This window comes from Zootoca vivipara, chromosome 13 (genome assembly GCF_963506605.1).
Source record: "Zootoca vivipara chromosome 13, rZooViv1.1, whole genome shotgun sequence".
In the NCBI taxonomy this organism is placed as follows: Eukaryota; Metazoa; Chordata; class Lepidosauria; order Squamata; family Lacertidae; genus Zootoca; species Zootoca vivipara.
Genome location: NC_083288.1, coordinates 8,405,922 through 8,425,212, shown reverse-complemented (window position 1 = coordinate 8,425,212; position 19,291 = coordinate 8,405,922). Strand labels below are relative to the sequence as shown.

Sequence of the window (19,291 nt, the reverse complement as noted above, 5' to 3'; positions counted from 1 at the left end):
CGCGGGGACTTGCTTCCGCGGTGCCGAAAATCGCACCTGCGCAAGCGCAGACGCCAAAAATCGTGTCTACACACGTGCGACGCCAAAAATCGTGGGTGCGCGCACAAGATCCAACCCACAGAGGGATCTCCGCAGGACCGATCCGGCCCAGGCAAGATAAACCTTGCTGACCCCTGGTTTAGACTATACTAACATAGGATAGTTACAGTATGTGTCTGAACCCACATGTGTGCCATGCACACACCAATGAGAGGTTTGGGATCTTTTGCTAGAATGATAATGTGTTCTTCGTTCATGAATATGTGTTTACTTCTATTCCTGCCTAAATAAAACTCCTGACATTTTATTCGGGGCTGGCGATCCTGAAGACCTCTTAAATGCTGGACCCAGTAATTTGAGAGGCAAACAAATTGCATTAAGATTCATGAGAGATACATCGACCCAAAAAGTTTAGTTTATTGCATGAAATGAAAAGGAGAGAGACAGAATGCATACATGCTGTTTCAGATAGTAAAAGGTAAAAGTAAAGGGCCCCCTGACCATCAGGTCCAGTCGTGTCCGACTCTGGGGTTGCGGCGCTCATCTCGCTCTATAGGCCGAGGGAGCCGTCATTTGTCCGCAGACAGCTTCTGGGTCATGTGGCCAGTATGACAAATCTGCTTCTGGCGAACCAGAGCAGCGCACAGAAACGCCGTTTACCTTCCTGCCGGAGCGGTCCCTATTTATCTACTTGCACTTTGATGTGCTTTCGAACTGCTAGGTGGGCAGGAGCTGGGACTGAGCAACGGGAGCTCACCCCGTCGCAGGGATTCGAACCGCCGACCTTCTGATTAGCAAGCCCTAGACTCTGTGGTTTATCCCACAGCGCCACCTGGGTCCCTTTCATGAGAGATACATCGACCCAAAAAGTTTAGTTTATTGCATGAAATGAAAAGGAGAGACAGAATACATACATGCTGTTTCAGATAGTAGAATTACAATTTAAGCAGAAAGCAAATCCTGCAGTGCCCACACATACCTTGATCCAAGGAGAGAAAGATTCCCTCATTATCTTCAAATACCTCTAGAATATGACAATTTCACCAGTGGGACCCACACTAAGGTAATAAATGGATGAAGAAGGTGGGGGGAGGGAGAAAGAATATATCTATCCTTAAGCAAAGTGGCTGTGTGCTGATTCCTTGGAAGCGCAGATCTCTTCTCAGTTGGAGTACGAAGAACACAACAGACTTTTTAAAATCTAGGGTTGTTGTTTTTTTTACATCTTTTTGGTCAAAGCATGCCAATGGAGAAGGGACAGAGACCTTGAGATGAGCAGTTAGATGATGATGATGATGATGATGATGATTATTATTATTATATTAAAGATTTTCTTGATTTGCAAAAATATGTGCAATGTCTCTCGTAACATTTTTACAAATCAGTTTCATTTGTTGAGACATTGGGGGGGAAGGGGAAAAGAGGTAGATGGGGAAAGATGGGTGGGGGTGGGGTCGGGTGACGATGTTCCTATTTTACTTACGGTAATATATGTGGGGTTTTTTTTTTATCATGAGCAGTTAGTTTTATTGTGCTTTGGAATTTATCTCAGAATTTCCTTCCTGCTTCTCACCTCACCCATCTTGCTAATTAAGTGTTTGAATGAAAGCCACCCTGGTGGCCTCTGGCTGAACTGGCTATCCTTTGCCAGCTCTCTGCAGACAATAGACTGAACTTGACAGTTAAATTTCCTTGTATTGGCTGATGAGGCTGGTTTCAGGCTTGTACCAAGGTCAAGCAAGGTTCACGATGGAGAATCTCATGTCATATTGAAGTTATGTCAATCTTTTTACAGGGCGGCATGTTGGAGGCGGCGCTGCCGGCGAGGCTCTGGAGGGCGGCACTCCGGCAGGGAAGAGGCTCCAGCCGTGGCGCGGCATGGCGGGTGGATGAGAGCGCCGCGTCCAACCTCCGCCTCTTCTTTGGCGCCCTCCAGAACGTGACGCCTCTGACGACCGCTTCGCCGGCCCTGCTTCTAGGGGGGGCAGCTGCCCCCTCCTGCCCCCCTGTCTACGCCCATGGTGCAGACCCCTCACAAATTCAAAATTTGGTAGGAAAGGCAGCGGGAATTCAAAGTCCCAGTAGGTGCGGATCAACCAGATCTCTGCTTTCCCCCATCACTTCACAATGAGTTGTGGGTCTCCCTGTTGAACGAGGAAGAAGAAATGGAGTTAATTCACAGATATAAGGGATTTGGCAAATTTGTTTCTAGAAATATTGAAAGCTAGTTTGCACATTGCATTTCAAATGAACACCTAGAAGGGGGAGGGGGGCAAGATTTGAACAATAGTTGGGGACAAAGCTGTGCTTGGAAAAAAAATACATTTATCATGCACACTTATTGATTAGGAAGCCAAGATGGGCGGTGGCTCCTTGATGGATATTCTTTCAGAGGAAAACCCAGGTTTGATATTTTTTTGAAAGAACCCTTCACTCTGAAGTCAGCATTGGCAGCTGAATGTGAATCAGAACTAGTAAGACCAGCCTTCCCCAGCCTGATGCTTCCAGTTGCTAGATGTAGCTAATGGACGTTGTAGCCCAAAAGATCTGGAGCACAAAAGTGGGCAGGGCAGCAACTTAGGGTGGAGACCTTGTATTCATGCTCCTTCTTCGTCCCCACCTTCAGCACACACACACATTCAGACAAATGTCTGAAAAAGGCTATTAAGATCCCAGGGACGGTGGAGTGAAAGCTTCTGACAGGATATATAGGTCTCAGGACCTTCCAGCATAAGTATACTTTGTATGCAACACGAAGGCAAACACCATTTGCAGAAGCTTTGTCCATCTTCCTGGTGTCTCTTTCTCTTTCTACGTTACTGATCCGCAAGTGTGAGATGCACATACATGTATTCTGTACAAATTATTTGGTTGGTTGAACTGCATCACAAAATTCAGGAAGCTGCAAGCTTGTGTCTCTGTGTGTGCGTTATTTAAGGAAATAACTTAATGAAATAATGATTTAAGGAAATAATAAGGGCTTTTTCAGTGACTCCAATCTGGTGGAATGCTCTGTCCCACGAGACTAAGGCCCTGCAGGACTTGATCTCCTTCTGCAGGGCCTGTACAACAGAGCTATTCTGCCTGGCCTTCAATTTGAATTAGCTTGATCTTCTATTCCCTTTTCCCTTTTCTCTTCTATGAAGAAACCCTTTCTGGGACCCCACATTTAAATTCTTCCCAGGTCACCTTGCTGGCCCTAGTAGGACCAACTTGGCCAGTTAGCCCTGGTGATCATTTTGATGTCTACTGACTGGTTTCCCCGCCCCCAATGACCCATGATTTTTTGAATTTTATTGATATTGATGCTGCATTTTATGTTGTATTTTATGCTGTTTTTAAGTCACATTTTAATGAGTGTTTATTAGCCGCCCTGAGACCAGTTTTTAAACCGGGAAGGGCGGGTATATATTTATTATTATTAAATGCAATTTAGGAAGGTTCACATAATATTGCAAACCAAACAAAGTTTCTTCCCAAACCCCCAGAAGTAGAAAACATCAGTAAATAAAGCCACACAAAAGAATGCTGGTGGAACAATAGCTACAATATCAAATTTGCTTTCTCCATGCTTGAACAATGGTGGGAAAGAACAACAAATTCCCGAAGAATGGCCATGCTTCAATTCCAAATTCATTTGAGAAATTATTCTACTTCAAGTTGAATACAGCGGGCAAAGCAGGTGAGATCTTCACCTCCCTTTATTACAGGTAGTCAAGCTTGGTAGTATCTATTTCCAGCTGACCGTGGCTCTACACAGCCTGAGGATGAGGCCTTTCCAATCCTGCTACCTGGAGGTCCTTTCTAACTGGCCATGCCAAGGACTAAAGCTGGAATCTTTGGCCTCTTTAGAGCACCTACTCTACCAAATAATAACAATACTTTGGGAAGAAGAAACAAAAACAGGCTTACCTAAAACCTGACTGTAATAAGAGTCCCACTCTTCCCACCAGGTCTGGTAAATATAATCTTGCACGAGGTAAGATATTATATTCTTCACCCTTTCTCCAAAAGACATTCTGTCCGTGAGCCCAGACATGATAGCGGGAACATACGAAGGGGGAGCAGGTATTTTGCCACAGTGTCTCTCCACCGTTGAGGCTGGCGTGATCCTCACGGTGAACAGAAATGGGATGTTCAACTTCAGAGCAATCAGGTCGCCACAGGGCGCGACCAGGTCCGCAAACAGAACATCATGCTGCTTGGTAGAAGCTGTGGAAGGTCAGGATGGTTGGCTTGTTGTTCAACCCCAACATTGTGAGCTCCTGCATAGAGGAGTCCATGGCACTCTTTCCATAGGACACTTGGTACACCTCAGACCTGGCAGCCGCTATATCATCACTGGGTTTTATTAAAAAGGTTGTTGACGGAGTTAGGATGTTGACGTTGTGACCTCTACACAGCAGTTCCTGAATAACGACCTTGATATTTAGCCAGTGGCTGGCATCTTCTGGACAGATAAGCACATTCCCACAGAAAATGTTTCCCACTAAGACAAGCTGAAGTGTTAACAAATGAATTGCAACCCCTCTTGCTGAGGTGGGGGCCATGATGTGCTTTTCTGGGACAACCGATTTCTTCTGTCCCTCCTCAAGAGAGTTGATAATCAGTATATCATTTTGTGTGGAGACCTCACGTCATTAGCTTTCCTTTCCCAGAAGACTCTTTAACCAAATGTGTTGAGTCAAGTTTTTTTAAAACTCTGTCGTTGGAGATTTCTGGAATGAAAAAAAGAATGGCACAACATGACTTGCCCCCAAGTAAGAGACTTCTGGGAAAAGATTTATAATGAATTGAAAAAGTGTTGAAAAACACTTTTGTTAAGAAACCAGAAGCCTTCTTACTTGGGATAGTTAGAGAGGAAATACCCAAGGAAGATGTTACATTTTTTCTGTATGCCACAGCAGCCGCAAGAATATTATTAGCTAAGAATTGGAAGAATGAAGAATTACCAACGATAGATGAATGGCAGAAGAAGATGATAGAATTTATGGAACTGGCAGAGCTAACCGGGAGACTCCGAGACCAGAGGGAAGAAGCGGTGGAAGAAGATTGGAAAAAATTTAAAGTGTATTTAAGAAATAAGCATATTATTGGAAAGAATGAACAGAAGTTTAGGAGGTACAGGGAGGTTGTAGAAATAAAAAAATGTTTAGATAAATATTGATATTGAGGTGTAGTTATAAATAAGCAGTAAGTGTGAGATTTTGTGTTATGATATAAGATAAGATTAGAAAAATAATAGTTATATGGTAAACAAGGTATAAGAATAAGATTTAGAACTTACTAAAGAGGATTTAGATGTAACGCAGTTATAAGGGACATGAGGAAGTCACCGATATTAGAAAAGATATAAGTTGAAGTTTTGGAATTTTTGTCTTTTTGTTTGTTTGTTTTTGGTATTTTTTGTATTTTGTATTTTTTGTATTTTTTATGTTTTTGCTTTTGTGTCTTTGTTTGTTACAAAATAATAAATATATTTGAGGGGAAAAACAAAAAACAAAAACAAATGGCACAACATTCCTCCATCGCTATTTCAACTAAATGATCTTTTTACACAACCATCATCAATGCAAATGTACCTCCCACCCCAAAACAACAACTTATTAGCCTATAGTTTTATACAGCTATAGGATATATACATCTTCTTCTGGATTATACCCTCCAGGCCAAGGGGGTATAGGATATCGTAGCTGTTCCAGTGGTGTAGCTGCCCTGCCATGAAGTATTGGATTACTCCGCTACTTTCACAGGTACAATTTAACCATATTCTTGCCCACCTTGGAGAATCCTGCCCCTGATTTCATTCATGCCGTTCAAACATGCAAACATCATGTGAAGCAATCTTCCTGGGATTGTGCGGCTGTAGGATGCAGGTGGGAGATTGGATGCCAATGCTCTCCTTGTGAACAAAAAACTAGCATATCAGGGCAGAGGTCTAGGTGCAAGCACCTTCTCTAACAAGCAGATTTCCATCTGCAGTGAGTACATGAACATGCTATCTTCTGTTTTTCAGTCTGAAATGGAACGGTCTCAGGGGTGTGGGTACGCAGTATACCGTGACCATTCAGGAAGGGAGGAAAGAATATTGGGAAGTTGGATGCAACAGAAGCGCAAACTTAAAAAGTTTTAGGGATGTTATGTAATATAACCCTTAACTTCACAACACTCTGTGACAGTGGCTAACTCCAAAGTAAGTGTCCCAGGACTGCAGCCTTAGCTGCCTTTGGGGCCAGTTCCTTTGCAGGGCTGGGCAGTTGTAATTACTGGTTCTCGTTCATTAGTTTATTTTGCGGTAAAATAGAGCATTAAAAGGAACAAGAATAAAGCAGAAAGAGGAAACCAGAAATGTAAAGATTCAACATCCAGCCCTCAGCCCCTAAAAGCTCCCAAATTTTGGCCCCATGGAAGGTGTTGTAATCACGAAGGAACTGGCCAGGCGCAGGCTAGCTTAGGCTTCTGTGACAGACAGCAGAGTCAGACCAGAATCTGGTGATGCAGTCCCTCAGAATTCCACCAGAGGGCTGGAGCCTCTCTCTGATTGGCTACCAAGGCAGCTAGTCAGAGGGGGGTGGAGCCAGCACTTTGGGCGGGAGAATAAAAGGAGCTGTTTCTGAGGGAGAAAGTTAGATAGAGGTAGTGAAGGGAAAGACCTGGAGCGAGGTAGTTTGAGAGACAGGGCTTGAGTTGAGATGGTAGATAGGGATTAGCATAGGGTTCGCCTGAGGGAGAATTGGTTCTGATTTGAGTTGAACATCTGCTCTGAGGAGAATATCTGTAGCTGGAAGAAGGAGCCTCACAGCTTAGATAGGGAGACTGAGTTGAGGGTCTGGGGAATGTATACAGACTGGAGTCAACTGTGTGGGAATGTTCAGGGAGGCAGGAGAGGATATATTGTTTAATTATATCCTTCCCAACTTGTGTTAACAAGTTCTATAATTTAGCAGAGTAACATTCCCCTTTTTAAACTTGCACAGCGGATGCGTTTGCTCAGGCTCGCTAAAGCCTCTAAAATAAGTTTCCTTGGTAAATAATAATAATGATGATGATGATGATGATAATAATAATTTAGAAAACACCTAAAGGCAGCCCTGTTTAGGGAAGTTTTTAATCTGTGATATTTTAATGTAATTTGGTATTTGTTGGAAGCCGCCCAGAGTGGCGGGGGAAACCCAGCCAGATGGGTGGGGTATAAATAAAATAATAATAATAATAATAATAATAATAATAATTATTATTATTTCCCATTTATTCCCTCCTAAAAAGAATAGACACGACAGTTGTATAAAAAGTATAAAATAGTTTACTCACACATTCCGTTCACAGATGGATCTCAGAAGGCAGACTTAAGTTACAAAATATATACACCTGGAATCTATCCCAAAAGGAGATAGTTCCTTTGTCCTCCCTTGGCGGGAAGCCAAGAGAACATCTCAGGCTAAGGAGATGTTGCTTCTTCGAGGAATGGAGTCAGAGAGAGATGTGGTGGCCAGTCCTGTGCTTTTGTTTACCTGCACAGGTGAGGTCACGCCCACCTCTGGTCACATGTAGAGGAAGTTTGTTCCAGTCCAGGGGAAAACAGGAAGTTTACCTACTGGCTGGACAAACATCCCTCATCATGTCTAAACATGTCCGCTCTAGGAATGTTGTATTTGACTGCTCTGTGTTTCACACCCCAAAAACTGGAGGGCTGAGTCTGTGCCAGGAGAGGGAGAAGCTGTGAGGATACAGCTCACTTGAGACTCGTTCCAGATCTTCTAGATCTTCTAGATCAGGCATAGGCAAACTCCGGCCTTCCAGATGTTTGGGACTACAATTCCCATCACCCCTGACCACTGGTCCTGTTAGCTAGGGATGATGGGAATTGTAGTCCCAAACATCTGGAGGGCCGGAGTTTGCCTATGCCTGTTCCAGATAAAGAAGACTCCCAAACCAGTAACAAGGAATGAGGCGACCCCCTGGGTCTGTTAACAATCCCACACCTGAGGTAATCACTAGTACTGTATGTTGGAATACCTCAGGAGTGTGATTGTTAACTGATAAAAAATGCCCCTCACTCATGAACCAAAGTATTAAGCTGTGAAGGAAGCTGTGCTGTGTCAAAAGTATTTAACTGTAACCCAGGCATCCCCAAACTGCGGCCCTCCAGATTTTTTGGCCTACAACTCCCATGATCCCTAGCTAACAGGACCAGTGATCAGGCATGATGGGAATTGTAGTCCAAAACATCTGGAGGACCGAAGTTTGGGGATGCCTGCTGTAACACCTGTCATAACTAAGTAAAGGAATGAGAGTGAAGTAGCAGAAACTGAATTATAGTCATTTTACCGCCTATTCTAGAAACCCGAACATCTGCCTGAAGTGTAACAACAGATTTTTAGCAACTGAAAACTGTTTAATCCTGCAACAGCTTTACATTGTATTTTTTATATTCTGTTGGGAGCTGCCCAGACTTTGTTTCACCAACCTCTTTTTGCAAATAAAACTTTCCTTGTTTGATCGACTCCTGCCGGAGACCCCCTGAATCGAAGTTTCCCTCACACAAGACCCCCCCCCACAAGATAGCTTGTGGTAAATGGTAGAAATTCGCTTGATTGGCCTGCCGTGCGGTGGGTTCGCTATATTTAATTGGGGGCAGTTAGCTGGGTGAATCTGCTATGGCTTCATCACGGTGGCTGCTTCGTGTACCTTGGGCGGCATGATTCCCCTTATCTTGGCCAACACTTCGCTTTCCCTTCCCAGACAAAATCTATTCAGGGTCTCCTGACTTACCTGGATATGCTGAGACGCTCACTCCCTGCTGTGGTAGGAAAAGAACAAAGGTGTCCTTCGGCTCAGACCCAGATAACAGAGCTTGACTATCTTAGTATAAAACGCAATGGGCTTGAACTACAGTTCACCACATGCAGTTCCAGAAGGGTGGGTATTGATCCCTCCTCCAATTATTAATTTTTCAGTCTCCCATTACTGTTGCATGCATTTTGACCACATTCATTCACTTCTCTGCTGAGCAAGCACCAAGCACTTTGCTGGTATGACCTAGTTTGGGGACGAGAACCAGGCAGTGCACTTTAGACAACAGCTTTGTTGTGCATGCCAAATCGATCAGATTTGCAACATGCAACTTGGATTTCCCCTTTGCATGGGGAAATGCAGGGGCGCCAGGATAAGCAACCAGAGTCCAAATTGCTCGAGTCCAAAGATCCAGCTTGATGGCTATATCTCAGACCTCACCCAGCTCCTGTAAATACAATAACTCTCACACAAGCACACATGCACACAAAAATTTAACTGTTCTGTTCTGGATGAGTTTTTGGCTTGGCATCAAGGTGACTGATACTGAATTTTCAAGGAAATTTAACTAAATAAATGGGAGGATAGAACAGTAGAGGTATGATACAAGTATTTTAAAGGGTTATATATAAAAAGATTATAAGCATAAAATGTCTCTAATAATCATTAACTTACTAGGGCGCCAAATACACAAGTTGTTTCTAGAGCTTCTGCCAACACACTAAAAAACCATGTTTAAAGATACAAGATGCATTTTAGCAGTGACAGAGTCCCCACCCAAACTGCGAAAAAAGACAAACGATTTTTTTGTAACGGAAAGAAAGAACATGAAAAAGGGAAGAGAAAATAATAATTAACAGAGAAAGAGATGGAAGGACAGACGGACGGACGGACAGAAGGAATGCAGACCCTCCAAGTATCTTGGTTTTACCATCTAATTCAAGCCTACATTTTTGCTATTGTTCCAGATGTGGAATATATTTTTGACTATCCACTTGTTGTTGTTTAGTCGTTTAGTCGTGTCCGACTCTTCGTGACCCCATGGACCAGAGCACGCCAGCCACTCCTGTCTTCCACTGCCTCCCGCAGTTTGGTCAAACTCATGTTCGTAGCTTCGAGAACACTGTCCAACCATCTCGTCCTCTGTCGTCCCCTTCTCCTTGTGCCCTCAATCTTTCCCAACATCAGGGTCTTTTCCAGGGAGTCTTCTCTTCTCATGAGGTGGCCAAAGTATTGGAGCCTCAGCTTCAGGATCTGTCCTTCCAGTGAGCACTCAGGGCTGATTTCTTTAAGAATTAATAGGTTTGATCTTCTTGCAGTCCATGGGACTGATATAACCCACTATGTGGTGTTATATCTTTGTGTTCCTCAATAAAGTAAAAAAATACCCTTCCCCTTGCTTGGCAACCTACCAGCCAATAGAAAAGAGAAGAAAAGGAAAGAAAAACAATTTATTAGGTGTTATGCTTTCTGTAGATATGTGTGTACAAGTGCTGCCTTGCCTAATTCACTCAAAGGAAGGAAAACAGGTGAGCTACTACTCCTGGTTGCCGGCTTCTACTCCTGCTCCAGTTACTGAAAACCTCTATTTTTCCTCAAACTGAAAACCTCTGGATTGTGCACTTGGACTCCACATCAATCAATCAATTTACCGTATTTTTGCTCCATAAGACTCACCTAGTTTTTAGAGCAGGAAAACAAGAAAAAAAATATTCTGAGCCCGGGGCAAGCGGCTCTCGGGACTCCCACCTGTCCCTCCTCCCGGCTTGCTGAAAAGCAAGTGGAGCGAGATGCGCTTACATGCTCTGCGCGGCTTCCGCTTTGCTTGTAAGCGGCTCTCGCACTCTCTTTTTGCTTTACAGCGAGTCGGGAGAAGGGACCCCTCCTCCCGGCTCGCTGTAAAGCAAGCGGAGCGAGAGCTGGGAGCCATGGGTCCGGCGGCAGAGGCATCCCTCCGCTCGTGACTGCAGCGGCAGCCAAGGGATCCCGCTGCCGTCTAGTGCCTTTGCTCCATATAAGATGCACAGACATTTGCCCTTCCTTTTTAGGAGGGAAAAGGTGCGTCTTATGGAGCGAAAAATACGGTAATTCAACCTACAGTCCTAAATTGCTCATGGTAGCATAACTCATTCTGCATGAGTTTAACCCTTTCTCCTCAAGCCTGTCAGGCAGCACATGTGCCTTCATTCTCACCCACTTCACAAGGACACTGCCCCAAATGTTGCCTCCTCCAACATAAGACTATTCTCTCTCTTTATCCAGTTTATTCCTTCTAGCAATGAGCAGCTTTCCCCCACCCCTTTCCCTTTGCTGTGCTCTTCTCTCTCTCTTTTTTTAAAAATAATTTTTATTGATTTTTTTAACATATAACAGCAAAACATACATCACCCACACACCAACCCCAATACCTAAAATAAAAAAACAAGAAACACAAATAAAAACATAAAACATAATAATAATAAAAACAGAAACATACATATATATTTCAAAAACCATTCATCTTTTCTGACATTGTAAGTTGACCTCCTCAGCCCCCCTTACTGTGGTTATACCCTCTTTGGCAATTTCATACTCTTCATCTTAACATTATTTCTTTCTATCTTAAACATGTTTATACCTTTTAAATTTTACACCAAAATTCTATAATTATCCTTTTCGTTATAGATTACATATTTATCACCTATGACAACATGATACTCCTCTTTCCTTACATATTATATTTCTGCCTTAAACATACTTCTTCATTTAATTCATATTATAAAATTCTTAATCTACTTTTACACTATACTAAACTAAAAATTCTCTTCCTTATACCGACACCTCTCTTCTAAGAATTCCCCATCTCAATCACAACCATATTTCTATTGTTAACCCTACTAATCACAAGTCCCCTTTTACGGCCGACAAGTCTATATAAACAGTCCTATTTCGATCCGGATTACCCTATTACATAGCATAGCCAATTATATACTATTTACCCCACCCCCTTCCTCACCTTTCTCTCTACCCTCATTCCTTTAACCTTCCCCTGCTGCCCTGCGTCTTTCTTCAATCCTGTAATTCTAAGCACCCCTTTTCTGTTTTCTGTGGTCATCTTGACTCCTTGGTCCGATGTCTTCATCTGTCGAGAGGAGATATTTTTCAATTCATACTGGTTTTCCTCAACTAGTTTTTCATGCACAGATGGACTCTCACTCCTTCTGTACCTCTCAATTTCTTCTAAATGGACTGGGGTGCTTGCTGTGCTCTTTTCTCAAGAAGCTCTCTCTGGCATATCCAAAATCTCATGTTGCTTCAACACAGCGACTCAGTAAACTCTCCCCCCCCCTCCAAGTCCCGTCCATCCACCAGGCTCCCCATTCAACCCATTAACTCTACTGAGGTGCCAGTTCCCGAATGTGCTGAGGGGGTCTCAGCATTAAAGGAGCTGAAACATTGGTGCCAGGGTACATGTGAGAACTTTAGGCTGGGCACTTGGTAAATCTGGGTTGGATTTAAACAGACCGAGAGGAATCAAGTGGGATCTGGGGGTTTTCCAGTTTGAACTTGGGCAATTAAATCAGTAATTTCATCAGCAGTTACTGGTTACCCCTCTGGGGCGTTAATAGATCAGTTGAGTGTTAATAAGGGAAAAACATAGAATCATAGAGTTGGAAGAGACCACAAGGGCCATCCAGTCCAACCCCCTGCCAAGCAGGAAACACCATCAAAGCATTCTTGACATATGCCTGTCAAGCCTCTACTTAAAGACCTCCAAAGAAGGAGACTCCACCACACTCCTTGGCAGCAAATTCCACTGCCGAACAGCTCTTACTGTCAGGAAGTTCTTCCTAATGTTCAGGTGGAATCTTCTTTCTTATAGCTTGAATCCATTGCTCCGTGTCCGCTTCTCTGGAGCAGCAGAAAACAACCTTTCACCCTCCTCTATATGACATCCTTTTATATATTTGAACATGGCTATCATATCACCCCTTAACCTTCTCTTCTCCAGGCTAAACGTACCCAGTTCCCTAAGCCGTTCCTCATAAGGCATCATTTCCAGGCCTTTGACCATTTTGGTTGCCCTCTTCTGGACACGTTCCAGCTTGTCCGTATCCTTTTTGAACTGTGGTGCCCAGAACTGGACACATTACTCCAGGTGAGGTCTGACCAGAGCAGAATACAGTGGTACTGTTACTTCCCTTGATCTAGATGCTATATTCCTATTGATGCAGCCCAGAATTGCATTGGCTTTTTTAGCTGCTGCATCACACTGCTGGCTCATGTCATGGCTGGCACCACTCAGGTATTTACCCCTAAGGTTCCTATTCATAGCAGGGGGCGGTGATCTCAGTTCTGATTGGGATGAAAAGAGGTAAGGCTCGCATTCCCAAGCACTGCTTTCACAGAAACACCAAGAAAAACAAACCCAAGTTACCACCAGCCAGTAATTTTTTTAAAAGAAATTTCACTAATGGCTAGTTTGGCTCCCCTTAATTGTAGATTTGTTTTTGAAACATGGTGCATCACATTGCCAAATCTCATGGGCTTTTTACCAACTGCAGGCCGCTGGATCCATCCCCAAGAAAATCCTGTTGCAAGAAAGTTGGAACAGGTGGTATGGGTAGTTGTTCAGGTTTTTTGTCATCCATGCACTTCAGATTGCCAAGAAGATGCTTTCAGTCATTGCAGCTGCCACACAATTCCCCAAATAAACCCATCCAAATGCTCTGCTCAAGAGCATCTTGCACACTGTGTTGTGGTGAAGATATAAGTTTGATCAGGACTTATTAACTGAGACAGCTCCTGACTATTAAACCAGTTTGTATTCAGTGCAGAGGACCCAGGTGGCACTGTGGTTAAACCACTGAGCCTAGGGCTTGCCGATCACAAGGTCGGCGGTTCGAATCCCTGTGACGGGGTGAGCTCCCGTTGCTCGGTCCCAGCTCCTGCCAACCTAGCAGTTTGAAAGCACGTCAAAATGCAAGTAGATAAATAGGAACCGCTACAGCGGGAAGGTAAACGGCGTTTCCATGTGCTGCTCTGGTTTGCCAGAAGCGGCTTTGTCATGCTGGCCACATGACCTGGAAGCTATACGCCGGCTCCCTCGGCCAATAATGCGAGATAAGCGCGCAACCCCAGAGTCGGTCACGACTGGACCTAATGGTCAGGGGTCCCTTTACCTTTACTTTTATTCAGTGCAGATACATCTTTTTTTCATTCAGGGTATTGCAGGAGTTAACTTTGGACCTTCCTATGTGAAAAGTTTTGACTATCTGCTTTCAGTTCTGAGCATCAAAGACCTGTCGGATTAACCTTTGTTTATCTGGTAAGGTTTATTTGAAATCAAATAGCATTGCTACCACCCTCTCCAGGGTGAAGCAGGTAATCTTGGCCATTGTATCAGTTCCTACATTATTCCCCTGAACATGCCAGGCGAATGTCCTGTCTGATTCTCACATTTCTCTCTTTCCATTTAATACCTCTATTCAAAACAAATCTTATTTAAGCTTCTTTTCCTTTACTCCATGCAGAAGACTGCTGAATCTGGAAAGGAGAAGACCCGGTAGGTGTCAAAGGGGCAACATTGATCTGGTTTATCGTTATTATCATCATGGTGATAATTTATTACTTAGGCACTCATAATATTTTTATAATAATAATAATAATAATAATAATAATAATAATAATAATAATGAAACACCAGGCATTTAAATCTCCCCATGAGGTCCTAACAGATGCTGTAAGACATGCTTGCTTTATTTCCTGTCATATTGATAAAAGGTAAAGGGGCCCCTGACCATTAGGTCCAGTCGTGACCGACTCTGGGGTTGCGCGCTCATCTCGCATTATTGGCCGAGGGAGCTGGCGTATAGCTTCCAGGTCATGTGGCCAGCATGACAAAGCCACTTCTGGCGAACCAGAGCAGCACACGGAAACGCCGTTTACCTTCCCGCTGTAGCGGTTCCTATTTATCTACTTGCATTTTGACGTGCTTTCGAACTGCTCGGTTGGCAGGAGCTGGGACCGAGCAACAGGAGCTCACTCCGTCACAGGGATTCAAACCGCTGACCTTCTGATCAGCAAGCCCTAGGCTCAGTGGTTTAACCCACAGCACCACCTGGGTCCCATTGATAATAACTTCTATTTAGCAAGTTTCCTAATCTTACATGGGCATCTTGAAAGATTGGGTTATCGTCTTCTTAGCAGAATAATGCCTACAAAATCAATCCAGCATTTCTCATGCACATGCTTACGTTCACCTGGCAACATACATTGGTATCCTGGCTACATAAAAACAGCTCCTGAAACTGGAACAGTCGCGACGGCCCACACTCCTCCGCATCTGTGAGTTTGGGAGGGCAAGAGGTAACTATGGATGGCCCAGCCGATCGAGGCAAACCGCTGACGGTGGTCTGAGAGTTGCTACCAGGGCAGAAGGTTGTGGCTCACTTCTTGACGGGGCACATGGCTAGAAGGATTTCCAGCTCAGCTGCACTGGTTTCCGATTAGCATCAGAGTCCATTTCAAAGTGCTGGGAATGAACATCAAAACCATACATGAAAGCCTGAAGCCTTGGGGAGCCTCTCTTCCCATCTGTGCTTCCCCCTTCCCTGAGATCCACAGGGGAAAGCTTTCTTGTATGTCCCATGATGCTGAAGATGTGAGGATGCTGTTACTGTGGTAACACCTGTGTGGCTGCATTAGTTTGTTCATATTATAAAGCAAAATCGCCACTGCTCTTCATCTCCTTCCTTAGATTTTTATCTGGTTACATTTTTGTTTCAACTGCCAATTTGTGTTTGTTTTATGGTTTTTAGGTTGTTTAGTGGTGGATTTAACAGCTGTTTGCTGGGGGTCCGAAATCACTCTCCTCCTTCACTAAAAATTGCCAAAAATTAAATGTTGGTGGTTTTTGGGCCACCTCTCTCTCTCTCTCTCTCTCTCTCTCTCTCTCTCTCTCTCTCTCTCTCTCTCTCTCTCTCTCTCTCTGGGAGAAATATGCATTGGATTAATAATTTGAGTGAATATCTTTTGATGGCAAGATTGATAGCAGCAGTAAGAAACCAGTCCAAGCAAAAATTAAGAAGTGAGTGGAAAAGCTATGATGACTACATGAAAAAGCATTGTTCGAAAGAGGACATGCTAACATGCGTTGAATAGGAGATATGAAGAGAAATATAAAATAAACAGAGTTTGAGTTAGTTTTATTAGTATTACTGTAGAGTCTTATAGAAAATAAATGCACGAGTGAATACCAGAGTGGAAATGGAAGTCGGGAAAGTGTGGGGGGAAGCAGAGGGGGGGAAAGGGGGGGAAGAGGGGGAGGAAATGATGTTCTGTTTTTGAATATTTATTTATATGTTTTGTTTTGTTTTTGGATATTCTCATAATCTCTATTAAGTTCTGTAATTTTCCTTTATTGGTGTGTTTTTTTGTTATAATTTTGTAATGTTTTTAAAGATTTGAAATAAAGATCTTTTTAATTTAAAAAAAGAAGAGAAGGAGCAGCTTCTACAGGTAATTTTTTATTTAAAAAATGCATTGGTTTTAGTTGTGTAGAACAGTTGAAAATGTGACATGCCTTTTTTCATTTTAGCTTCTTCTTCGACAACAGCAGCATTCCTGTTAGAGACTTTCTAAACATTAAACACCTTTGGTCAAAAGTGAAGGAGAGTAGGAGACAGAAGTTTTTCCCAGAGAAGTGAAATGCTGAATAATGCTCCTCTGTTGGGGAATTATTGAAGAAGAAAAAAACATGGCTATGCAAAAAAACCACATCATGACCTCCATCTCAGCAAGAGCAGTTGTAATCCATCTGGTAATACTTCAGGTCACCCTAGTAGGAAACATCTTCTGTGGGAATGTGCTTATTTGGCCAACAGAAGCCAGCCATTGGCTCAACGTTAAGGTCATCATTCAAGAACTGCTGCACAGGGGTCACAATGTCAGCATCCTAGTTTCAACAGGTTCCATCTCCATCAAACCCAGTGATGATGTATCGGCTGCCACATTTGAGGTGTACCCTGTGCCATTCGTGAAGAGCGACTTCGAAGCCTTTATCAGGGACATCATAACGCTGTGGTTCAACCATATGCCCACCACTCTGACCTTCCACAGGTTCTACCAAGAGCTGGGGAAACTGATGGAGAAAGCAGTCATGATCAACAGGCAAATGTGCGAAGGGGTGCTGGCCAATCAGAAACTCATGGCCCGGCTGGCAAAGAACCAATATGATGTACTCCTTGTGGACCCGGTGACAATCTGCGGTGACCTGATTGCCGTGAAATTGGATGTCCCATTTGTGTACACCCTGCGCTTCACTCCAGCCTCGACGGTGGAGAGACACTGTGGGAAAATACCCTCCCCTCCTTCGTATGCTCCTGCTACTCTGTCTGAGCTCACAGACAGAATGTCGTTTGGGGAAAGGGTGAAAAATTTGATATCTTACCACCTGCAGGATTATGTTTTCCAGACCTACTGGGGAGAATGGGACTCCTATTACAGTCAGGTTTTAGGTAAGCCTGTTTTTCTTTCTCCTCCTCCTCGAAGTACTATTATTTGGTAGAGTAGCCGCTCCAAAAATGCAGAGGGTTCTTGGACCAGTCCTTGGCATAGCCAATAAAAAGGGGGACCCAGGTTGCAGGACTGGAAAGGCCTCATCCTGAGGCTTCGTGGAGCCACTATCAGTTGGGGGTAGACACAACCAAGCCAACTGTAATGGGAGGAGTAGCAGATCTCGCCTAAACACCTAACACTTTGCTCTTTGATTGCTTCACTGAGTTGCTCTGCCTTCTGTTCTAATTCTGTTCCTCCTTAATACCTTAGGAGGGATTCTAGATGTTGCAGCATTGTAGTCAAAGGGATCTCTCCCAGCCAGCCTTCAGAGAGTCTACCCAAGATGGAGCCCAGCCTTTGATCTTTCTCTTTCCTCTTCTTCCCAGCACACCTCACTAAAGCCACTCTTTTCCTGTCAGCTCACACCCTGGCAACCTTCCAAATCCCTAATCTCTATACAGTATAGATATTTTCAAATTCTGCAGCAAACTGCAGTCTTTACTCCACCTAGGTAAAGGTAAAGGGACCCCTGACCATTAGGTCCAGTCGTGACCGACTCTGGGGTTGCGCGCTCATCTCGCATTATTGGCCGAGGGAGCCGGCGTATAGCTTCCAGGTCATGTGGCCAGCATGACAAAGCCGCTTCTGGCAAACCAGAGCAGCACATGGAAACGTCGTTTACCTTCCCGCTATAGCGGTTCCTATTTATCTACTTGCATTTTGATGTGCTTTCGAACTGCTAGGTTGGCAGGAGCTGGGACCAAGCAACGGGAGCTCACCCCGTCACAGGGATTCGAACCGCCGACCTTCTGATTAGCAAGCCCACCTACCTGATCATAAACCCCCTTGAGTCCAGTAGAGTTTACTTCTGAGAAGACATGTTTAAGATTGTGCTGTTGCTGTGCTTTCAAGGGGTTCAAAGAGCCCAAGGTGTGAGGAGTAGCTCTAGCGTGCAGAACGGGGTGGATCTCTGGAGTCCAAAGCTTGCTGGATTGCAAGTCGCACCAGCCCTTACCTAGCCAGCATGCCCAATGGTCAGTGATAATATGAGTTGTAAGTCAGCAACTTCTGGAGGACAACACTTCCCTCACCCCAACCCTAGAAGCTGCAGATTCCTCATAGCTCCGCAGGAGTTTCCCTACTTCCCAAGTCCTGCCTGATATCCTAGTTGGTGCCAGGAGTTGTTGCTAGCAGCTGAACAAGAAGATGTGCAGATTATTAAAACTAGAAATCACACACACATGTTTCAGGGCCTTTTCTCCTTTATTATAAAGGTTAGGAAAGTTAGGACACTAAACATAGTCATGACGGCATGCTCACATGATGATTCCTCGGAGTCACTTTTTGGCCTTTTGAGGGACACCCCATAGGCCAGTTTAAGAGAATATAACCTTAACTCAGCCCCCTTTTTTGTATTTTGTGGGGTGGGGGTTTGTGGATTTTTATTTCCACCTCCCCAGCAATGCACATGTTCTGGTTCTCATGCAAAACCAGCAGACTCGAGTGGCATTTCTTTCCTTGCCAAGGCTACTCCGTTTGCTTCATGTGTGAATGAGAAGTAAACGAAAAACTACAAGAACTCGGGCCAGAAAGGATAATTTCAAAAAATCTTCACAAAGTTTTATTCAGGATAACTTCCAGTGAACATCAACAGCAAACATACTTGGTACACTTAGACCTGAGAAACCTCGCTGATGAAGAATCATCGAAACAGGGCCTTGTCCTGATGTTGATGTTCACTGGAAGTTATCCTGAATAAAACTTTGTGAAGATTTTTTGAAATTATCCTTTCTGGCCCGAGTTCTTGTAGTTTTTCGTTTATTTCTCATGTGTGAATGAGGTCAACACTTTATCCATTCAGCATCTGTCGGGGGAAATTCTTTTCTTAGATATCAACACTTTGGCTTCATTTCTTCTTTGC

At 43.8% G+C, this 19,291-nt stretch overlaps 1 protein-coding gene and 1 long non-coding RNA gene across 2 annotated transcripts in view; one reads left to right on the top strand and one right to left on the bottom strand.

Moving 5' to 3' along the window:
- Positions 1–1,986: 1,986 nt before the first annotated feature.
- On the bottom strand, positions 1,987–9,149 carry LOC118095186 (uncharacterized). Its single transcript, XR_004693806.2, has 3 exons — positions 8,812–9,149; positions 3,952–4,757; positions 1,987–2,183 (listed from the first exon to the last, which is right to left on the bottom strand). It is a non-coding gene; the product is annotated as an uncharacterized LOC118095186 (long non-coding RNA).
- Positions 9,150–16,570: 7,421 nt separating this feature from the next.
- Positions 16,571–19,291, top strand: part of LOC118095005 (UDP-glucuronosyltransferase 2A2) — a 31,861-nt gene continuing 29,140 nt past the window's right edge. Inside the window, exon 1 of the mRNA XM_035135845.2 lies at positions 16,571–17,330. Coding sequence (XP_034991736.2) covers positions 16,571–17,330 — 760 coding nt within the window. The remainder of the gene's footprint in view (positions 17,331–19,291) is intronic.